General features: G+C 40.2%; 1 protein-coding gene across 4 annotated transcripts in view; it reads right to left on the bottom strand.

The window, feature by feature from the left end:
• The window catches only part of NAV2 (neuron navigator 2), a 429,065-nt gene that overhangs the window by 110,426 nt on the left and 296,687 nt on the right, over nt 1-21,952 (bottom strand). For all 4 annotated transcript variants that reach the window (XM_009886259.1, XM_009886256.1, XM_009886257.1 and 1 more), the window contains 2 exons: nt 3,318-4,416; nt 340-452 (listed from right to left, as the gene is read on the bottom strand). In XM_009886259.1, the coding sequence (XP_009884561.1) occupies nt 340-452; nt 3,318-4,416 (1,212 nt within the window). The remainder of the gene's footprint in view (nt 1-339; nt 453-3,317; nt 4,417-21,952) is intronic.

Here is a 21,952-nt window from a genome sequence, read left to right as displayed (position 1 = left end):
AGGATCTTTATATCTTATATAAGATGCTTAGGATCCTTATAGCTTAATCCTAAAAGGTGCCGCACATCTAGGAAAACATTACGAACCCAGAATTCTTAACGATTTCAAGGAATACGAGGGGCACACCATTGCGCAGAACTCAAGCATCTAGTGTTCAGCTTATAGACACCTGGTTTCCATTGCTGAAAAGCTGAAAGAAATGTTGTAACTAATGAGAGAACTAAAGCATTAGGAATAAAACCAAATTAAATCCCCCCCCCTGAAGAGGGAGCTCCTGAATTCAAACTTGCTTTAGCCTGTTCGTACTTAACCAAACCACAGTCATGTTGGACAACATACCTGAGAGGTCTTCAAGAGCAGGCTGTCCAGTTTTGACATAAAGAGCAGAATCCATGCTGACCCCTCCTGTGCTGGCCTCGGCTGTTACGTTCCCTTCATTGTCTGTCTGAGATCTGGAAGGCAAAACAAAATAGAGATGTGCAGTCACTCTCCGTCAAAAGTATCTCAAGTATAACAACTAGACAATCGCACCCGCCATCCATCAGCCGCTCTGTCCCTCTCTCCAGAACAGACCGGCAGACTGATTTTACATAATTCATTAGTCCCATGTTGAACTACGTCCTAGAAATGGAAACAAGCACTCAGCTGTAAAAAATAAAAAATTCATAGTCACAGATAAGCTTCACAGCTCTTCAGACAGGGTCTTAAGATACTTGGATTCCCAGCTAAATTTTAATTATCTATAACATCAGTTGTTGTGGCTAATATGATCCTCTCTAGTAAAGTCTGTATTGCATAAATATAAAGCAGGTAGTGCGTGATGACGTGTTACGCTCCTGCTAGTTTCCCTGCAATAACAAGCAACGTCACTAATTTACGCTTGAACATAAATGACTGGGTAAAAACAACTTCACACTGCAATTTATTGTCTGACATTGTGGCTGTCAGGTAATGAAAGGTGATGTCATAAGAATCCATTGTCAGATTTGAATAATATTTCTTCACTCATTTTGTTTTATGAGTGGCACTGTGTTTTGCTCGTGGACCCACAACGGACTAAGTGCCATACAAAAGTGAAGACACAGGGAATTACTATCGCAATAGTCTTAATTTCAGTCAAACCTATATGAAACATAGAACAATTTATCACGCCTTTTACTTTAGAAAAAAAAAAAAATCCAACAAAACCCCAAATTAAGTCTACAGGTTTATTAAGTCTATGGGTTTAGATTAAAGTAACCTCAACTGATAGCAGAAAAACCCTGAGACTACTACTGCAATGCATTAACAAGCGCATTTTGCAGATTCAAAAAAGTGTCTGGAGAGTAAATTTTTAGTAACACTATACGTTTGCCTTGCAAATCAATGCAATTTGACTTTTCTCGTTCTTTTTAAAGCCAGCAAGATTACACAGTTCAGCCTTTTTTCCTCCACTGCTGAAAAGTAAAGACTATTTTTTCAATTTCAAAGCACTTTCTCCAGCTGCCAATAGGTAGTTCCGTTACTGGTTTTTGTAAAAAGTCCAGCAAATACTACGTAGAGTTTATCAGTATGTTTAGATTATAGAAAACATACGGGTTGCATCTGCTTTTACACTTTAGATGATGATTTCTATAATCATTCTAAGATGAACACCAAAGTACAGTGCTTTTTACTTTATCTTTTGATAGGACATTATAGTGATAAACTTAACAACCCAAAGTATCATGAACACATTTTTGCAGGTTACAAGGGAGAAACAATAAAGCAATCAGTTTGCACTCACAATTTTTTATTATTGCTTATTTATTATTTGTTATTGCTTATTTTATTATGGCTTTTTATTATTGGTTAAAATAGTACAAACTGCACTGGCAAATTTTAACTCAAAACAAATCTCCAAAAATTACTAGTAGTAGATCCCAGCTTCAGCCAAAGATGCAACAATAACGCTTATGTACGTAGATGAAAGCAAGAGCAAGGTAAATCCATAACACGTACTATTAATACAAGTTTTAGTCAGATGAATTGTTCCCATCTGGTTCCTTTTCCCGTGACCGCATCCCAGAAGGACACCTGACATTTTATTCCATACACAAGGAGAACACTCAAGGGGTCAGAAGGCTCAAGGGTCGCTCTTCTCATATTGTGCTCCTACATGCCTTTGGCATCACCCTCCCTTCAGGTTAATTCCATTTACACTCACTTTTATTTAAAAAAACGGGGCCAACCATTTCTTACACTACATCTACCAAGGGATTAAAGGCGAAAATGTGCATAAGGAGAACTGAAAAGCGATAGAAAAGTGTGACAAAGATGAGCAAAGATTGCGAACAGCATCTCTACAAGTAAAAATTGAACAGGCTAGGACACCTTAGCCTAGAAAAGACACATCTTAAGGGAGGGAAGGATATGACAGAGGTCTCTTAATTCATGAGCAGCAAGAAGATGATGAAGACAAAACAACTGGTTGCATTCTCTTCCTATGAAAGAATGAAGCTGTGGCAAAGGAAACTAGGAGGTGGCTGTCAAAACCAAAAATCCCACCATCTGGCTCAGGAACTTCTTGCATCATGGTCAGGCTGGGGAGTATGTCCTCAAGAAGCTTTGTTATTGATTTCCCTCTTGTTATGCTTCCCTACATATCTTCTATTGCCATTGTTAAGCAGAAGATGCTGGACTAGATGGAGGTTAGTTGTGACCCTATATGGCTGCTCTTGTGTTTATCTCATTCCGGGATATTGCATGGAACAGCAGACTTTGTGCTTGGCCTCGTCTAAACTAAGGGCTTTTTATTTTTTTTTTTTTTTTTCCCTTAAGATTTCCCATTACTGCTTAGGGTGAGGCAGCTCCGCTGCTGTTACCACGCTTGAGAGAATGAGTGTGTGTACGTTGCTGCCCATGGCAGGCGGGTTGGAACTCGATGACCTTTAAGGTCCCTTCTGATCCAACCCATTCCATGACTCCATGTCATAAACTGGCATTGCTACAACTTTTGAAGCGATGATGCATAAAACAAACATAACCCACACAGTACAAAAAAATGCAAGAGCAGTACCTGGTCAAGAAGAGGTTAGCATTCCCATCTTAACTGTTAGCAGGGCAGGATGCAACAATTAGTCACCCTCCTATCTATCACAACCTCTTATAAATCTTAGTCTGACGGCCTTCACCAACGATTTTTGTGTAAATGGATAAATTGTCTACTCTCAAAGCCAGAAATATTTACATGATGCGGCATTCATTTTCCTGCCTCACCCCTCTGAAAGAGCGTCCAAAATGGATCTCTCTATCTCAACATCACGTTCAAAACAGTCCATCAGAGAGGTCCACCATACCTGTACATGAAGGGAGCTACCGTGGCAGTGTTCGGGTGGCTGTATTGCTGTTGGGGATGAGGTAGCTGAACGCTCACGGTGTTGCTCCCCGTGGTGTGCGTCGTGGCGGCGGGTCCGTTGACAGCTTGGCTGCTGCTGCTGCTGTTGAGGCCTCCTACGCCTTTTCCTTCTGAAGAGGCTAGGCTGGACGAGGAGCTGGAATGCCTGCTGTCCAGCTGAGACTTCTGATGAGAGAGCCCCGAGCCGGCTTTTCCGCTGCGGCTTCTCTCGCCTTCCTTTGCAGGAACGGGGGCACTTGAGGATTTCCCTGTGGTGGTTTTCATTCCTGGTTTTGGTATTCCACTGTGCGAAGGGGCAGAGGCCTCCTTCTTGGCACTATTCAGCTTTCCTCCTTTAGGGATAAAGCTAGCAATCTTGGAGGACTTTTTTGGCATCTCTGTTGTCGCTAGTGCTGTCTGTTCTTCTTTTGGTTCCTCTTTCAGGTCCAACTTTTCTGTGATAGATGTTCTCTTTGCAATGTCTTTACTTTTATCCTTTTCCTTCTCTTTCTGTTTCTCTTTGTCCTTCTCATTACCCTTTGGAGAACTTTTCTTATTAGTTAGTGCCCGGCTAAAAGTCCTTTGTGCAATTCCCTTGAGTGCAATTTTGGGACTACTGGACATCGATCCTGGATTGCTCACATTCTGATTCGCGGCATCAATTTCCTCACTTTCCTCAAAGCTGAGAAGCGTCTCAAGCTTTTCACAACTGTCATCCCGAGAGCCCGGACACTCGAGCGTCGTCCCTCCTGCTTTGGAGCCTCCTTTGCTATTGAAGAGTTTTAATTTTTCGAGCATGGATTTTTGACCATTGGGAGTTGTTTTGGTGATTTCTGAGGGTGGCTTTGGAGGCTCCGTTACGGGCTGCTTTACGGATAACATGGAAGATGTAGCGGTGTGCTTAGCACTAAGGGACTTGCTGCGCCAAGGTTTGATAGCAGAGCTGGGCTGAGGGATGGCTGATGAGTTATTGCAAGTAACAGTACTGCTGCAGCTCTGAACTGAGGATGAGACATTTTCATTCATTCCTGTGGGCTGGGAGGCTGTACTGTCCGCAGGATCTGGAAAAAAATCAAAAAACAACCAAAAAAACCCAACACAGTAGTACCTGATATTACAGCCAGTCTGAGATCCTTTCTGTAATGAAACATTAGGAACTTTACACTAACAACAACAAAAAGATAAACACATTAGTCTTTTCAACATCGGTATCACTTAAGGCAAATAAAAGCCAGTTTTCTTTTCCTGCCCAGCAGAAAAGCAATGAGCTCCTACTATGTAATTTACATTTACTTGCTGTTTTAAGAAAAAGAAAAAAGAATCTCCTCCAATTCAAACCAAAATGTGTTTTGCAATGTGTTTTCCCTTATTCAGTTCATAATACTTTTTCATTAGCAAAAACACAGCACTATTTTCTAACTGAGGGTTCCCTCTGCTTTTGGCAAAATACTTGCTGTCCAAGTTCGATTCTTAGAAAAACCTCAAACGTATAAAAAAATGCAGGAGTAAGGAAAAAATTAAAACTGAAGTCCTTTCAGTTATTGGGGGGGAAGGATGAGATCTTCATATGCTAAAGGTAGAAGAAAACTCCATGTACAACAATAAAACCAATTGTGTCCTTATGCAATGAACCTAAATTAAGTATTACCACATATCTTAATCCGGCTGTAAGAGAAACTACTGGCAGTAACTGCACAGCCCTCCCCCTCAGAGAAAGCAAACCTTTTATTTAGTTAGTTCCTTTTCATGTTATTTGTTCTTGTTAAGAAATTAGTTCAGAGCTTAAAGAGAGCTTGAAAAAAATCACACTCACCTACCAGTGGCCACTTCTCCTCTGAAGTTTCTCTTTGCAGAGTTTCCTTTCTGGAGACGTTACTCTCTCAATTATCACAAATATGTTTTCTGTTAAACCGCTCATGTTTCCAATTAACTTTTGTCATTTACGTCTGTTCGCCTGCCCAGCAGCCTGCTGGGGATTAACGGCTCTTACCTATATTTCCCTGCCCTCTAGCAATAAAGTAAACTGTGTACAGAGCTGCATTTTTTTAATTCAAAAATCAACAGCGGTTGAGAGCGTGCGTTTTCAGCAGCGGGAGCAGCCCTGTGAATTCAGCCCTGTAAATCATGAGCCGCTGCAACCACATAGGGACTGTTTTACTTCACTTTCAGCTGCTCAGTGAAGATACGGCTCTGTTAACCTCCCCTCCTCTGATCCAAACCAGATCTACTAAAGATTTAAAGCATATACATCTTCCTGACTTAGCGCAGAATCGGGTTTCTAAGAGTATTAGGGACTCCTTAATAATAAACTCAGTCATTTCACGTGGTTATGGGCAGAGTGGGATAGAAGGGATTAATGATACTTTTAAAAATATTACTGAAGTCAGAAGATTTCCAGGACTCTGTTATTAACCAATAACTATTCTATTGGCCGGTCTTACTAGTTCTTTTCCTATGGCAAACAACCCATATGGAGCTGGAAAGAAGCACGAGGTGGATTACAGCCACAGAAAGGAATCGTGCTTCTTTTCAGCTGGTGCCAGTCTGCTGACTTCCAGTTTTACTCTACTCTGCTTACTCCTGGTTTACTCTAGTACAGAAGGCAAATCAAGCCACCAAGGGTCCCCAAACAGCAACGCCACCTGGTCCTCTAGCTGCTCTGCTCAAAACCGCTAAATACACTCTGATGGGTTAAGGAGGACGGAAGAAGTGATCACATCGGGCTCGCAGCGACTCCCGGTGCAAGGGGGAGCAGTGACCCACCACCACAGCGCTCTGCCCACAGGCAGGAGATGAAGGAAGGTCACAACCACTTCAGAAGCTGTTGGAAAGGTTACTCCCCCTGCTTTCCAAAGCTGTGCACCACGGCTTTTTCCATCATGCTTCTTACCGTACACCGCTGCTTTATTATTATTTTTATTTCCTGAAGTCCTCCTACCCATCAAAATCAACTTCCCATTGCAACAGCACACACCATGCTTCTTTTGTGAGCTCAGAACAAGCAAGCCTTTGTCTCAGCCTGCCTTCCACAGAAGATGCCCAGCAACGTACTGAAACCTTCACAAAAGTCCCACTTGTGCATCATTCAGAATTAATTTGTTTAGCTTCTTTTAAAAAAAAATAATTGCCCATCTCAGTATCAGGATATTTCTGCAGAATTCAGAGATTCACGGTACTTTCAACACTAAGTTCCTAATCAAAATGCATCCTGGGCTAATCATGCTAAAAAAAATGTCAGCGCAAAACACACCCATGCTCATAAATCATCAGAGCTGGCTGTCACTCATGAACATGCCTAGGATGAATTTACAACTGGGTCCAGGGATGAACCTGATGTACTAATTAATATAGGCCCTTTCCTTTCTCCAAAAGAGAGTCACAAGGAGTAATGGGACTGGGACAATGTAAGAGTGACAAACTGAAAATTACTGTTAAGAGATGCAACTCAGGAGTGCTGGTTGCACGCTCCGTTAGCACAACATATGGAGCAACACAAACCCAGCTCGGGGTGAAAAGCCGCTCAGTCTGAGCACGCAGCCAACTTAACAGACTTGGACAAGAAACCTGCATTCTTCTCAAACAGGTTCTTCACAACAGTTTGAAAAACAAAAACAAAAAAAAACAGGCAACGCGTATATTGGTATGAACAAAGCCATCCTACATTCACCAGAACTCAGAGCCTACGCAAGGTCCTGGTGTGAGCTGTGACCCGCAGGCTGAGGCACACACCCGAGATAGGACTTACCCGAGAACCAGGCTGTGGTCCATAACCCCCCTATAAAGTCTGACCACACGTGCATGCAGCCTTCCAGTCCCTAAAGGGGGCCTACAGGAAAGCTGGGGGGGACTCTTTATCAAGGAGTGGAGCGATAAGACAAGGGGTAACAGTTTTAAACTGAAAGAGGGAAGATTTAGATTAGATATTAGGAAGAAATTTTTCCCTGTGAGGGTGGTGAGCCCCTGGCCCAGGCTGCCCAGAGAAGCTGTGGCTGCCCCATCCCTGGAGGTGTTCAAGGCCAGGTTGGACGGGGCTTGGAGCAACCTGGGCTGGTGGGAGGTGTCCCTGCCCATGGCAGGGGGGTGGAACTCGATGAGCTTTAAGGTCCCTTCCAACCCAAACCATTCTATGATTCCATGGTCTCAAACACTGAGCCAGCTGTTAAACGCACTGTACATCAGCTGTTGGGAGCAGAAACCAGAGGCCACCCACATCAAAACAGGCTTCCTACAAGCTCCAAAATGTTTTTCTGGAAGTAAATGGAAGGTGTCGGTTCATTTCGGTTGTCAACTTCATCCTAACAGCCCAGGTGAGTGCTCCAGTCCACAGACTTTTGGGAAAATGCTTTGCTTGGATCAAGTGAAACGGCTTGTTTTCCAAATCCAAAAGCATCGCTCAAAATTTATTTCCCAACGAAATCCATAACTTTTTCATTTCTCCTTTCTTTGAATTTTTTCACTTTTTTTTTTTTTTTAAATTCTGTTTGGTCACTGAACAAAATACACTTTTTTTCAGTTTGCTTTTAAACACAGTGTTTGCTTTGTTCCCAACTCCCCCACATACAGCCTCCTTTTTGGAACTCAATTGTGCTTCCGTTGCCAGTGGCGTAGGATGAGTACAACGTAACTCTATTTACAGAGTTACTCCTCCTTTACAGACATGTCAGGGAAAACAGAATTAGGACAACACCACTATGACTGTAACACTTAAAAAATGAATATATGGGGATGTTAATGTAATTTTCAGAGTCTCTACCTAACATTTTCCAGGATGTGAATTCTGTGAATGTTGGATGCTACATGCCTGATATCAATGAAAAATATTTTGAAACTCTTAAATATACATGTTAAGCAGCTCCACACTGGGAAAGGAAAGAAGATATTTTCTTACACTGGTACAGTGGATTTCGATTCATATGCAGGTCAAATATAGTGAACCTGGAAATTCAAAGCCCTCAAGCTTTAGTTACATTGCAACATGCGAAGTTAACGCAAGAAATAAGAAGTTCACCATACAACACACACACGAAAAGCGGCCTCAGCTTAAGAAAACTTCTGCCTTTTTAAGATTCCCTGTTTCATTCTTACAAACAAGTCCGCTGTCTCTTTTACTCCTCAGACCAGCCTTGGTAAACGAAAGGGGTTCTGCTGCCAGAATGTGGATTCAAACGCTAGGTTTCCTAATGAAGCAGTAACATCAATACGTGGATAACACATCAGCATGCAAAGGGGAAAGTGTTATTCAGCGTAGCATAGGCCCTTCTTTCATGAAAAGGAGAGCAGGTTTCATGCATTCGATTAATAAGCTTATTATTTCCCATGTGTTCCTTTGTGAGGGAGATATTTTCTTTCTTCAGCAACCTGCATTAACTAAAACTGACTATAAAAGAAATGTTTTCAAACCCAAGCTACAGTCTACAATAAATAATGATCGCTTTCCTCTTTTCAAAGTCAAATCTTGGCCTGAAATCTATTTTGTTCCTAGCATTCCTGTTAAAAAAGATGTTGGTGGTCTAGTTCCAATGCCAATACGCACTGTAGCATGGCTAAATCTGATTTCAGCTGCTCCTGCAAAGTCTTAACTGCATCTGCAAACCTACCCATTTGTGATGAAAATAAAAAAAAGAGAGTCTAAAGGCTTATGATTTAATTCTTCCACTGAAGCCTTAGAGAGCTTACATTATAATAAGGTCAAGAGAAAATATATGCAATTTCCCATCATTTATCATATTCACTCTAAGCAAGTGGACTTTGCTTTGCTCTAACTGAAAACTTTCAAAACCAATCATCATAAGCATGAAAGGCAACACAAAGGATGTTCTCATAGCTACTTCTCCTTAGGAGGGTCAAGAACTTAACAGCATTTTTATTCATTTTAAAATGAACAAGCTGTCATTTTTTATTTCACAGCTATGTGAAAAATAAGACGTTCTCATGAAGAGAAATATCTTTCAGTCCAGCCCATAGATTAGATAACTGAGTTAAAAGCAAATCCACAACCAAATTCTAATTTAGGAAGTAAAAGCAGATCTGCTCTATGACACTATAGTGTCAGAACGGCAGAAACCACTGTGGCAGTTTCTTCATTTCCCATCTAGAGGAATAACTGGCGAGTCTTGACCCTTCCCATCCACCCACTAGAAGACTCCCCTTTAAAGTACTACAAATAAAGAGTCCTACAGAGAAAAGCTTTTAGCTGAGCTATTCTCTTACTCAGTAGTGATTTATCGTGCTTAGCAAACCCCTGAAGTATGGAAACGCCTGCGTTTCTGCCAGGAGCCGACTATAAAAATCACAATCTTTCCATAATCCAAACCACAAGCAGGTAGAGCAGAACGTTCCCAACAAGAGCAACCTGGCATGCAGCCCTTCCTCAAAATAAGCCCAAGTCTTCTGGCCCACCGAAGTTTCTATTTCGATTGTAACGCTGTTCACCGGAGAGAACTTCAGCAGGGTGGAAAGGACTGGCTCTGGGTGGGCAAGAGGCATGGCCTCCAGCCACAAGATGACTGAAGCTTTGTGTTGTCTCTCCTACTCTGTCGCACAACTAAAAGTAACAAAAATGCTTTCTTCAAGCAGAGCTTGCCAGATAGGGAAATTCTGCATAATCTGAGAAAAGCTCAGATAGCAAACATTTTGCTGTGCTGAGGACAAAAACTTCACCAAGCAGCGCAGAATAGGTTCCCTGAACCTCTGCCCACCGGCTTTCCCTTTAGGGGTGATTTAATTTATTGTAACACGAGACAAAAATTACCTTTACTCCTTGATATTTTTCTTTCCTGTCATTGTATCTACTTCTTCAAGCTCAGCGTCGTAAATCCTGCAGCTTCAGCAGCAGTTCTGTGTATTCACAGAAACGTGCTGTACCTCTGAAAACCCGTACCGAAGTCCGTGGATATGTCAGCAACCCAACTGCCACATTTCTGTAAAACCCCCTTCGTTCACACAGACCTCCAGTACACGAAACAACAGTTCTGCTGTTGACTGGGTCACATCGCCAAGACTCAGCGTTTTTGCTGAGGTGAAGGGAAAGAAAACTGGAGCACAGGCGATCCTTTTCTCATTGTCCCGACATAACCGACTAAGACACTTGAATTCCTTGTTGTTTTTGTTTAGTTACTGTAAAATTCAAAATGCTGTCCACATGACTGCCTAAGAAAGAGGTTGGAGGGACCTCTATCGACCGCATGCCGGTTAGATGCTCATAAAAATAATGAAACCAAGTTTACTGTGCCACTCAAAACAAGTTGCACTCACCATTTAATAATAGACAAATACCATTCTTGTTCATTACTCTCCATTTTCTTCTCATTATTTGTACAATCAAATCCCCCAAGATTTCTCATAACAGAGTTATTCAAAAGTATTAATGAGTTCCAGGCAAGAAGCTCCTATGGAGTCTTTGATTAGGTTTTATATATAGCTGGAGTGGACAATACGTATACTTAGTAGCCTTGCTCTGAAACTTCTATCCTACAGATAAATTATATGAAATACACCACATACACGTCTGAGAATTGCACATAGGGAATATACTGTCCATGAACCTATTTCGATTAGTAGTTGCTCCAATCTGGGCTTGGAATGACCATGGATGTAGAAATGGAGGCAGATTTTTACAGGAAATAGGAAAAAAAGTATCTAAGCAAACTCCCACTGATCAGTCGATACACCAAACTAAACTACTTTTTAACTCAGAAATGTCTTACTCTGCTCAGTGAGAAGTCATACAAGTGCCCGGCTGTACACAGTAAAGTCATGAATAGCGAGGCACCCTCAAACATGGATATTCTATGTCTAAACAGAGGAACTGAACCAAACCATACAAAAATACCAACACTTCACCGTCATCTATATGTACACCTACACATGAACATACATAAAGATGTGGAAATCTATTACATTTTTGTATCAAAGCCAGCTGACAGACACACACTACTTTTCATACTGGGGTCATCTTCATTTCCTCTCTCTTATCAATGAAACTACAGTCTGTAGCAGCAGATCTTTCAAACAAGGGTAATGTGCAGGTAATGATCTACTACTATTTGTGACAGCAATGAAGAGTTGGGCCATGGTTTTCTGCTCATCAGCCTCTTCAGATGCGGTGGCAGTTCTCTGACGCCAGTCATGGATTATTTAGGTATATTTGGGGTTTTTCAGCCTGAAGAAGAGAAGGCTCAATGGAGGCATTATTGTGGCCTTCCAGTACTTTAAGGGGGCCTACAGAAAGACTTTTTACAAGGGCATGTGGTGATAGGACGAGGGGAATGGCTCTAAACTGGAAGAGGGGAGATTTTAGATTAGGTATTAGGAAGAAATTTTTCCCTGTGAGGGTGGTGAGACACTGGCCCAGGTTGCTCAGAGAAACTCTGGCTGCCTCATCCCTGGAGGCGTTCAAGGCCTGGTTGGAGCAACCTGGGCTGGTGGGAGGTGTCCCTGCCCAGGGCAGGGGGGTTGGAACTAGATGATCTTCAAGGCCCCTTTCAACCTAAATCTTTCTATGATTCTATGATTTGATTAGGGATGAGGAACAGGCAAAAGGCTCAGTAGAGAAGGCACAAATAGAAGGGACCAGAGAGGCTGGACGATGCTCTCACCCAGGGAGAGGCGGCTTCTACAGGTGTGGTGGAAGCATGCTGGCTCTTACAGAAGTCTGGGACATAGCACCACTGCTGTTTGCTTTCCTATGATTTAATAGTGAACTTTCATTTCCATGGTGGTTCCTCTGGCACAATTCACCCAGCAATAAATTTACAAGAAATTGTAAATATTTATTTTAAAAGGAAACATCTCGGAACTGTAAAGGCTATGAAATGCTGGGCCAGCTCTTCAGCTGGTATAAATTAAACTGGTTCCACCGTCTCCAATGCAGCTATGCAGATGTACACCGGGCAAGAAGCTGTTTCTCAAGGTTACATTTTACTTCAAAGCTCAGGATTTTTATCCTTATGAACTGCACAGTTAAGAACATGTCGTTGGCTTATTTTTTTAGGTTTTTTTTTCCCCCAATAACTCTATTTAAATATATTTTTGGCTTGTTTTAAGTATTCCTAGAGCTTATACCAACTATGGCAAAGTTCTCTGGTCTTGTAAAGCTCCACTTCAGCCACTATTATGCCTTCAGCCTGCCTTTGTTTAGGTAAAAGAGGACATATTTTTAAACGCCCAATTCAGCCAGTTGAACAGTTGTAAAATTAAGCATGGATATGACTTACTGCATACTTGTATCTTGTCCTATAAACGTGCCATACTGCTTGTTATATTCTGACGGTCTTTAAGCTGTTTTATGAGCACGCGCCTAACATAAATATGTCACTAAAGATTCACTAGGATGAGCCAATCTTTCAAAAAATGTATTTGATTAAAAAAAGTGAAAGGATGTAAGCAACACCCCAGGAGACAGATAGATAGATAGGTAGATAGATAGATAGATCTCAATTGCCTGAAGATGAGTATTTTGTTTGATGCTAATGACTCTCGTGAGGATCACCTTATGACATTAGCCAGTAACCTTACGTTTGGGGAATACAGAGACATTAATACATTTGATAAATTGGAGAAATAAACCGAGCCAATAAGATTACGTTCACTGAAGTTGACCGAAAAGTTCTGTACTTAGAAAGGAGAAATGGAATGCCTAAATATAACAGGTCAAACAATCAGCTATGCAACGTACTGCGGAAAAGAAAAAAGAGTTACAGTAGACCACAACTGCACACCTCTACAATGCGACACTAAGGAAAAAATAACGTCATTCAGGAATGCATTATAAGCATCATATACAAGACAAAATGTAATTATTCCAGTAGACCACAACTGCACACCTCTACAGTGCGACACTAAGGAAAAAATAACGCCTGTGTCCTACCCAGGACTAGAGTAGGGCATCAGGTGGAGCGCTGTGTCCAGCCCCAGCACCCCTCTAAAGGAGACTGACAGAATGGAGAGAGGCCAGAAGAAATCACCAAGACATATAACAGGTTTATCACAAAGAACCTGCAAGAAGCAGCTTGAAATAGTAGAGATTGTTTAGTCTAGAAGACAGAAGACTGAGGGGAGACACTGTAAGCCTTCAACTATATGAAGGCTATTATAAACAGGACAAAGATGAAGGAAGGGCAACAACATGCTTAATTTTTAGCCGAATCCTGGTTTTATATTATTTTTAAAAAAGCAAGCTTTAAGACCAAATGGACACTGGAAGGTATACATTTAAGGAGATTGCCAGGTCCCTGTCACGAGACATTTCAGAACAGACTAGCAAACACCTCTCAGGTATAGATACAGTTGATTTTGCTTCAGAGTTGGAGCACAGATTCCCCTGATTATTTACAGACGCAATCCAACAAATATATAACGTAGGCTGCCAACTTGTCATAATTTTAAACACAGTTCTTCAAATGGAGTTAAAACGAGGAGGCAAATCTACACTGCAAAGTTAGGACTCAAATTTGTGTAAGGATATCAGGAGTATTTTTAGACTAAGGACAAACAAAAACCTACAGATTCTCCCAGGAAGAAAATACAAAACAAACCACCAGGTTTCTCAGGGTATCTTTCAGATTATCCCACACTCCTTCCATTCTCTCTCTGGTTTTATTTTTTTTGTCTTGCCACATCAAATCCGCAACCACTGTATTCTATTCAAGGCAAAATAAATCATACTGAACATTTGGTAAATACCTTCAATGCAAGTTATATTTAGAAAACTGGATAGGGTTATTCCAGCATCTGGTGTTTGGTAGCACATACAGCAGAACAATAGAAAATACCAACTACTCTGCTTATGGATTTGTTGAGACAAATCATGTAAATTTACTTTATCATCAGTCTGACTTAGAGGGAAAGCCTTCAATCAGTAAAAACAGAGAGCATCTCTTGACTGCCAACACAGGTGAGCACAGAGGCAGCACCCTAAACACTAAGCAGAATATGCTGCTTGCATCATACCTGACCTAGATGACACACGTGTACATTTTTAAAGGGTGGAATGCCTGAAATTTGTTAAATTATCATATTTTAACTTGCCAATCGCATTTATTTCCCCAGGAAAAGTCTGCAAGTGTGGGTAAACTGGTTTCAAACTTTATGGACATATGCCTCTAAAAAAGTAAAACTTTTTCCACTTTTGCAGCCCTTTTAATCTTAGTGACTTTTGCATACTCTTACCAAGTCAACACTTCAAAAGTAAACATTAGATTCATTCAATTTTCTAAAGAAAGAGAAGCCTAAAAAGAAAACTAAAAACAAGTTGGATATAGAACAGGAGTGAAAGTAACTGCCCCAAAAAGTCAAACAAAGGAAATTTTTTCTAAATCTGTATGGACAGAATTTTCAGTCATTAAGAAAGTTGTAACTGCGAAAAAAACCCACAAACCCTTAAAAAAAAAAATAAATCTTTAACTTGCTGCTGTCTGTTGCATGACCCAACTGTTTCATTCTATAAAATCACTTCCCAGCTTTCTGACATCCATACATACACTGTTCATCGATAAGGACGGGAATCTTTCCATCTCAGGAACTGGGCTTATTTTTGCTAGTCTCTAGTGAACTGTTAAATCTTTCTGCTGCTCCTGGTTTCAAAAACCTTCCTGACTCCACCTCTCCCTGTCCTGGTTTGAGCTCAGCCTTAGTCCATTGGCACAGTTAAAACCAATTTCAGCGATGACCTGGCAGTTTGTACCAAATGGGTCAATGCCTTCTCAACGTCAACTGAAGTATATTGGAGTTCTCGGTCAGAAGTCACAGCAGCATACTGCATATAAAGGACATTGCTCCAGACACCAGGCTTAATTTCCCATTTCTGTCTTATTTAGCAACGTGCCTGTGTGCCACCAGATGTTGCAGTGACTGACTCGACAGGGAGCGCTGTAAAAACAAGGAGTCCTCCCAATTGCAAATTTACTTGGTGGTTTTGTATTAACTCACTCTTCTGTAAGATACCACACACCTGAACACTTCAGGACTATCCAGTCTGTGATTAGTAAAAGATGTTATAATAAGCCTCAGCACTTTGAATGACAACTGTTCTACACACACGTATATTATAATTATTTTATATATCTATATTAACAACTGTTATAATACGTTGTTATATTGTTGGTAGCTTCTATGAGTCACCAACATCACAATGACTTTTTAAACAGACCAGGAGGACATCACAAGCGGTTTTCAGATTGTTTTAAAGAAAGAGTCCCCACTGGGCTCTCCCTTTGTGACTTCAAGATAGTTTCTGAACATGACAGTGAGTGACCACAGACCCCAAAGAACCTCAAAAACTGGAGTTATTCAGTACAACACAGATAAATGAACTTTCCTCAATGCTTAAAACCCAAGAAGTTGACCAGGACGGGCTCTGCAGTAAGCCACCTGCAAGACCAAATCTAGAGGTCCTGCTTTTATTTTAACACTTCTCATTCAGCCAAACAATCCTGCCCAGTAACTCCTCTAGCCTGATTTCTACAATGGACAAAATCACAGAATACGACTGCTATTTTAGGCCCAAAGAGACCGATTTACCAACGCTGTGTTATTATTTTCTCTGCAGTGAGATGAAAATTTTACAAGGTGGTTATGGGCTGTAGATACAAATTGAGCTGATACGAATTGGGGACAATAAAATTTGTTTGTTTAAAGTTTTTTTTTCTTCCAGAGGACAGTAGTAATTTGAAATGAGTTCACATCAGCCCAGGTTGGTCATTAACACACCCAGCACCAAAATGTTCACACCATAGCTGACAAGTTGATGAATATAGAAAGGAATGGCTTTTTCTTAGGCCAGGAGACGGGGAAGACAAGGTGGCACCGAGCACTGGAACAGGCTGACCATGTATATAGCTTCCACTGACGGTTCAGCCACGCCAGTCACCTTCTGCCAGCCCTGAGTCAAGGTGGCTGAGTGCCACAGGGATCGAACCCGACGTCTCAGCTCCCCTGCCATAGCTGTCATGATAACTCCCCCTCTACCTGCAGCCAGAAAAAGCCTTTGCTCTCATGTCAGGCTTCTATGCTGAATGCTACTGTAAATGGGTAAAAAAATAAATAAATTAGTAAAATGTTAACTCTGTAACAGGACTTTATGTCATGCTTTACAAGTCTCAGAGCTTTTTCACTGCTTCTTTTTTTTTTTTTTAATTCTTATTCTCTTATTTGGCACAAAGGCAAAAGCCTGGGTTTTGTCTCTGTTTACTGTTATTAATTTATCTGGAGTGGTAAAACTGCATGAAGTTAAGCAGAACATAAGGGTTCCAGTGAGGAAGTTTGTGCAACATCACTTGATTATCCTGTAAATAGGGGAGAACTTTGTAGAGCAGGGTAGATGGTGGACTCGATGATCCCAGGGGTCTCTTCCAACCTAGACAATTCTATGAGTCTATGATTCTATGAAATGATAGAGGAGCCAAACCCAGTGATACAGAACATCAAGTATTTAATCTCATTTTATACACAGCTACTGAAGAGGGCTTGTCCTCCATTTTCATGCAATTAAATGAAAGGTTTTATCATTCAAGAAAACTACTAGAATCATCTGAGTTGATCTTAATGATCATACGGTTCAAAGGATTTCACTCGTTGATTTCTAAGCCAAATCTGTATCCTCTGTCTCAACATCAGCTCTGGGCAAATATTAAATTTTGATGCATTATGTCACATTTAATCTCTTCCAATGACTAATCATCCTCATTCTTGAAATTTACATCCAGTTTGTGGTCTGAATTGGGCTAATTTCAAATTCCAAACAAATGGATATTCATATGCTATCTACTGAGGTCATAAAAAACCCCCTTATTACTATAAATCTCACTCTGTACGAGTCTTGTAGATAACCTTTTGTTTAGACAAAGAACATGAATTAACCTTTTAAATACCTAACTGCAAAGGAGTTTTTCCAAACCTCTAATTATGCAGCTCTTCTCTATGTTTCATCAGAATCCCTCTTTTTCAAAGCCCGTTTAAATACTGCTGAAAATTTTAGCCTCCAGGATACTATGCAGAAGAACTCTGAGTTTTGATCTCACTACCCACGTCTCACCTCGCTCCTTGTAAGGAGGAAAGTTTTTCCTCTCTGTTTCTGAAGTAGCATTTTAAAATCAAATCTGGGGGTTTGATGCAGTCCATATCTGCCCCTTTTAAATGACCTTAAAGGACGTTGAGTTTGAGACAAGCTCATTATCACATAGAACCAAGCCATAACAGTGTATTCCCACATACTTTTTAAATCAAAGCAGGATTTAGTATGAAACATTTGAGAGATGACGAGGAGAAATTTCGAGTGGTTCAGTTCCACTTTTAGGATTTCCTACTCTTTACACAAGAGGCCATTTAAACAAATAAATAACTATTGAATTCACAGTAAAGTTGACATGAAAAACTACGGTTTGTGTGAACATTAGTGAAATAAAAGATTACCTTGTAAACAAACTCTGGACAACTACTATTATTTATTTTTTTTAATTTTAAATTGATGCCTGCTAATTTAGACACCAGGAACATACAAGCACCCTAGAGAATCCCCCAGGAACTCTCTGAGCCGTGCACCTCTGGAAATCAGCACTATGTGGATTCTCATATGTCTAGTTGTGAAAAATCTCACTGCAACTACATAGATTTAACTTTGAAGAGTCATTTCTACTAAAGCTATGATAAGATATGCCATGCCCTCTTCAACTGTACCGCTAAATATAACTGCCTATATATAAAGTACACGTATTTTTAGCACACATTTGGTGTATGTAACCATACACCAGTAAGACTGATTCACTCAGAGGAGTGGAGGTTACATTTCCTTGCTAGTACTTTACTTAGTTGGTAGTCATTCCTGTTTTGATAACACAAAGTTAAAAAGTGATCTCTCTATGCCACCCTCTGTACTGGAAATATTTCAGCTGTGTCAGCAGGGTATATATGCCTGTAATGGGTATAATGCTAACTGGTTTGAGCATCACCGTATCACATCGCAATACACACAGCTTTCCACAACAACAGACCAGAACTGAGCATCAACACAAGAAGGAGAGAAAACATGGAACATTTAAATAAGGCAGGCATGTAGGACACTTACAAAATATTAAAGATTTTTCTTAACAGGTAGAATTATCAGTCCTGAAGCACGCTTCAATTTTGCTTTGCCTTCCCCCGCCCAGAGGCCCTTAAATAAATCACTGATAACTGTTAAGTCAACGCCCAGCATACTTTGAACACTCTAAGAAACTAACCATACCTCTAAATTGTAGAAATCATAGAACAGTCTAGGTTGGAGGAAACCTCTGGAGATTCCTTCCAACCTTCAGCTGAAAGCAGGGTCTTAGATGAGGTTATTCAGGGCTCTGCCACAGCAAGTCCTGAATACTTCCAACAAGGGGCATTCCACCACTCCTCTGGACAAACTTCTCCAATGTTTAATGCTTCTCATAGTGAAGAATTTTATTCCTATTGCCAGATAGAAATTCCCCTAAATGAATGTGTCCCTCTTGTCCTGTCACCATGCATCCCTGTGAACACAGTGACTACCCTTTACATATTAAGAGATGGTGATTAAATATACACTGTGTTTCAAGTTAAAAGGGATAACCCAAAACGTGAAAGAAATAAAAGAAAAGGAGCATCAACCAGATACTTTTCTTACTCTCCTGCCTGTATAGGATATCCATAGCTGTAAATTTAGACATGCAGAGCTAAGATTGTAGCTGAGTCAGCAGGATCTGGTTTCAGAACCCTCTCGTGAGACTTGAATCAAGTAAGTTTACAAGAACGCTGCTATTAAAACAGTAATATTAAAACAGTAATTTATTTCATCTGAGCGCATGAATATGTATGCACTTTTTTTTTCTTTTTTCTATTACTACCTGGCATTATGAGCACTGCTTTCTTCATAAATCTGAATAATAAACATTTTCTTTGATCTCATGTGGAAATGGTCAAAGTTTGGCAGTGCTTTCTTTTCTACTGACATATTACCTAACATTCAATCCAAAGGAAAAGTGGCATTTTTCCCACAGACTTCTACTGCCCTCTGTAGGATTATTTTAAATAATCTATTAGGAACAAAGTAGAAGAAAAAATGAAAAAGAAAGCATATAAGCCTGTCACATTACTGTATCACTTCATAAACGTACTGAAGGTGGCATATTAATTTGATGTTTTCTATAGCTTCATAAGTTCAGGGATTTTATAGACTGTGGATCCAAATCAGGAAGTAATAAACAGAATATTCCCACATAACGTTACCAGACCTTTGAGACTGCAGAATGAAAACTGAGTGCCTGAAGATCAGTGAGACAGGGGATATACGAGGGTGTTCAGAACTAGTCAAAAATACCCACCAGTTTTCAGAACTGCAGACTGCTTTCAAAGCATGTCTCAACAGACTCTCCATTGGGTGTAGCTAAGCAAGACACTGAAATAAATTCATGGGAAAATCTACCGTATCAAAGTCTTTACTGAAGTTGTATGCTTCAATATTCAAGTTTCATTCTTGACGTTCCCTAGGATGCAGTTCTGCTCCTTTCTTGCCATGGTCAAAAAATAGACTTCTTTATTCTAAATTGCACACGCAAATAACATTTTTGTCTATTTTTAGTTGGTGATCATATTAGACAGTTAGAAGGACATGGTAACATAGAGCCTCAAGAATAATTTACATACAGGCATAGAAAGGCAAAGCTCATTTGCCTCTTTAGGTTCCTTCGAAATGTTTTTGATAATTTAGATGAGTTCAGTAGTGACCTTGGGAGGTGGCTGATGCTTTTCATGCTATAGTACACTTGTGGTGTCAAAGGATATTAATGGATGAGAAAGTAATCCAAAGGTATAGTTATATATACTAAATGACTCTGACAATTCAGAAGTGAATTAAAAACCTCAAATTGTGTGAAGGGATTATGATGACATCAAAAATTGCAGGCTTGAGCAGCTCATTTCCCCCCAATCCAAAAATGTGATTAGACTTTAATTGTATTTTTCTTAAGAGAAAAAGCCTGTGACAGCAATTACACACATTAAAATACCCTGCCTAGAATGTTACTGCAATTACAAATGGCTAATCACTGTGACAATAAATAAAAAAAGATGTACCACAGTGTGTTACCATTTTTTGACATGAGCAATGAAAGCACTGAAATTCCTGTAAGTTTGAGGGGAATTTTGCATATAAACTGTGGGGCTAACTCCAAAAAAGCAAGACAAACCTATCGCATCCTAACCTCTAAGAAAGGTGTCCATAGGGCTGAACTAGGTGTCTAAGTCGTCCTTACTGGAGAAGGTGTAACTCTTCTCCACATCTCAAAACTGGTGCCACACAGCGTGCGAATACTGCGAAAGCGAGACAAAACCCTGAAGACAATGTATGCTGTGGGGATGCAAGACTCGCATCTCTTTACGCGTGCTCCTTTGCTAAGAGTACATAAGAATCTCACAACAAACATGCATCCAAGAATCTCTCGTTTTTACACAAAAGTGTAATTGGCTTTGATGTTACATAAATCCTTTCCCCAAGATTTCTAGAAAACCAGTGGTCTCATCATTAATTGTTTAATGGAATCTTTCAAAAAATCTGGGTTATTTATTTTCCAGTAGCTATTCCTCCATACTCCATTTACTGTCCTCTTCATTTCTGAGGTATTCTGTCTCAATTAATGCAGTTTCATTGCCACAAGACACAGACGATTGACTAACAAGACAATTCCCATTTGGAGGGAAAGGCCGCAGATTAATAAAAGCTGAAAATTACAACCTACTTTGTAATAAATGATTCAAATGTGATACACTGAGGGCCGCCTTCTATTGCACATTGACCACTCGTGCCAAAACAGGCAGAGTTCTCTTCCTCCTATTTCCTTCTCCAAAAACACACAACGGAGCTAGCACTGGGTAAAGAGATGAAAACTTACCAGGACTGGCACACAATATGGTCATGTAAGTCTCATTTCCTCAGGCAAAATACAGGATATGGGTCAGAAAACTCAAATTGTCTTAGCACTCTGACAATAAACTTGGTCTGGCAACGTTACAATTAACTTAAAATAAGCCAAAAATTTGTCAGACCAACTGCTTTTGTTTCTCATGGATGCAGACCAACTTTGTGTCATGATTATATTTTTAAATAAAGTTCAAGTTCAACTTACATAAGCCTCCTTTTTTTTTTTTTTTTTTTAAAAAAAACCATAATTTATGACTGGAAATTTTGACCAGAGCAAAATTCTGAGTATTTAATGCAACTGATGTAGGCTGTCATCCTAAACCCCAACTTTGTTTCTTTCAGTCATTTGTACCGTTCATAGGAAGCAGATGATCTTGTATGCTTCTTCAGCAGGCAGTTTATCTTTCTGAAGAGATGGATTATGACGAGGAATGAGGGTTCATAGAACTGCCTCCCTAAAAGCAGTTGATATTTAAGTTATTCAGTTGACAAATCATTGTTAGTTCTCTGTATGTGGGAGGAATTTGGGGATTTTTTTCTTTGGTTTTTTTTTTTTTTTTTTAAAGACTGAAACCAGTACTTTACTTTCCTTATTTAGTAATATTGGTAAATTGAGAAAAAGCCAAGAAGGTTCAAGTTCTCTCTTCAAAGCAGCCTAACAGCATAGCACCCACAGGCAG

This window comes from Charadrius vociferus, unplaced genomic scaffold (assembly GCF_000708025.1).
Source record: "Charadrius vociferus isolate BGI_N301 unplaced genomic scaffold, ASM70802v2 scaffold115, whole genome shotgun sequence".
Taxonomy (NCBI): Eukaryota; Metazoa; Chordata; class Aves; order Charadriiformes; family Charadriidae; genus Charadrius; species Charadrius vociferus.
Note: the sequence above shows the minus strand (reverse complement) of the source record. Positions and strands in the feature narration are given on the sequence as shown.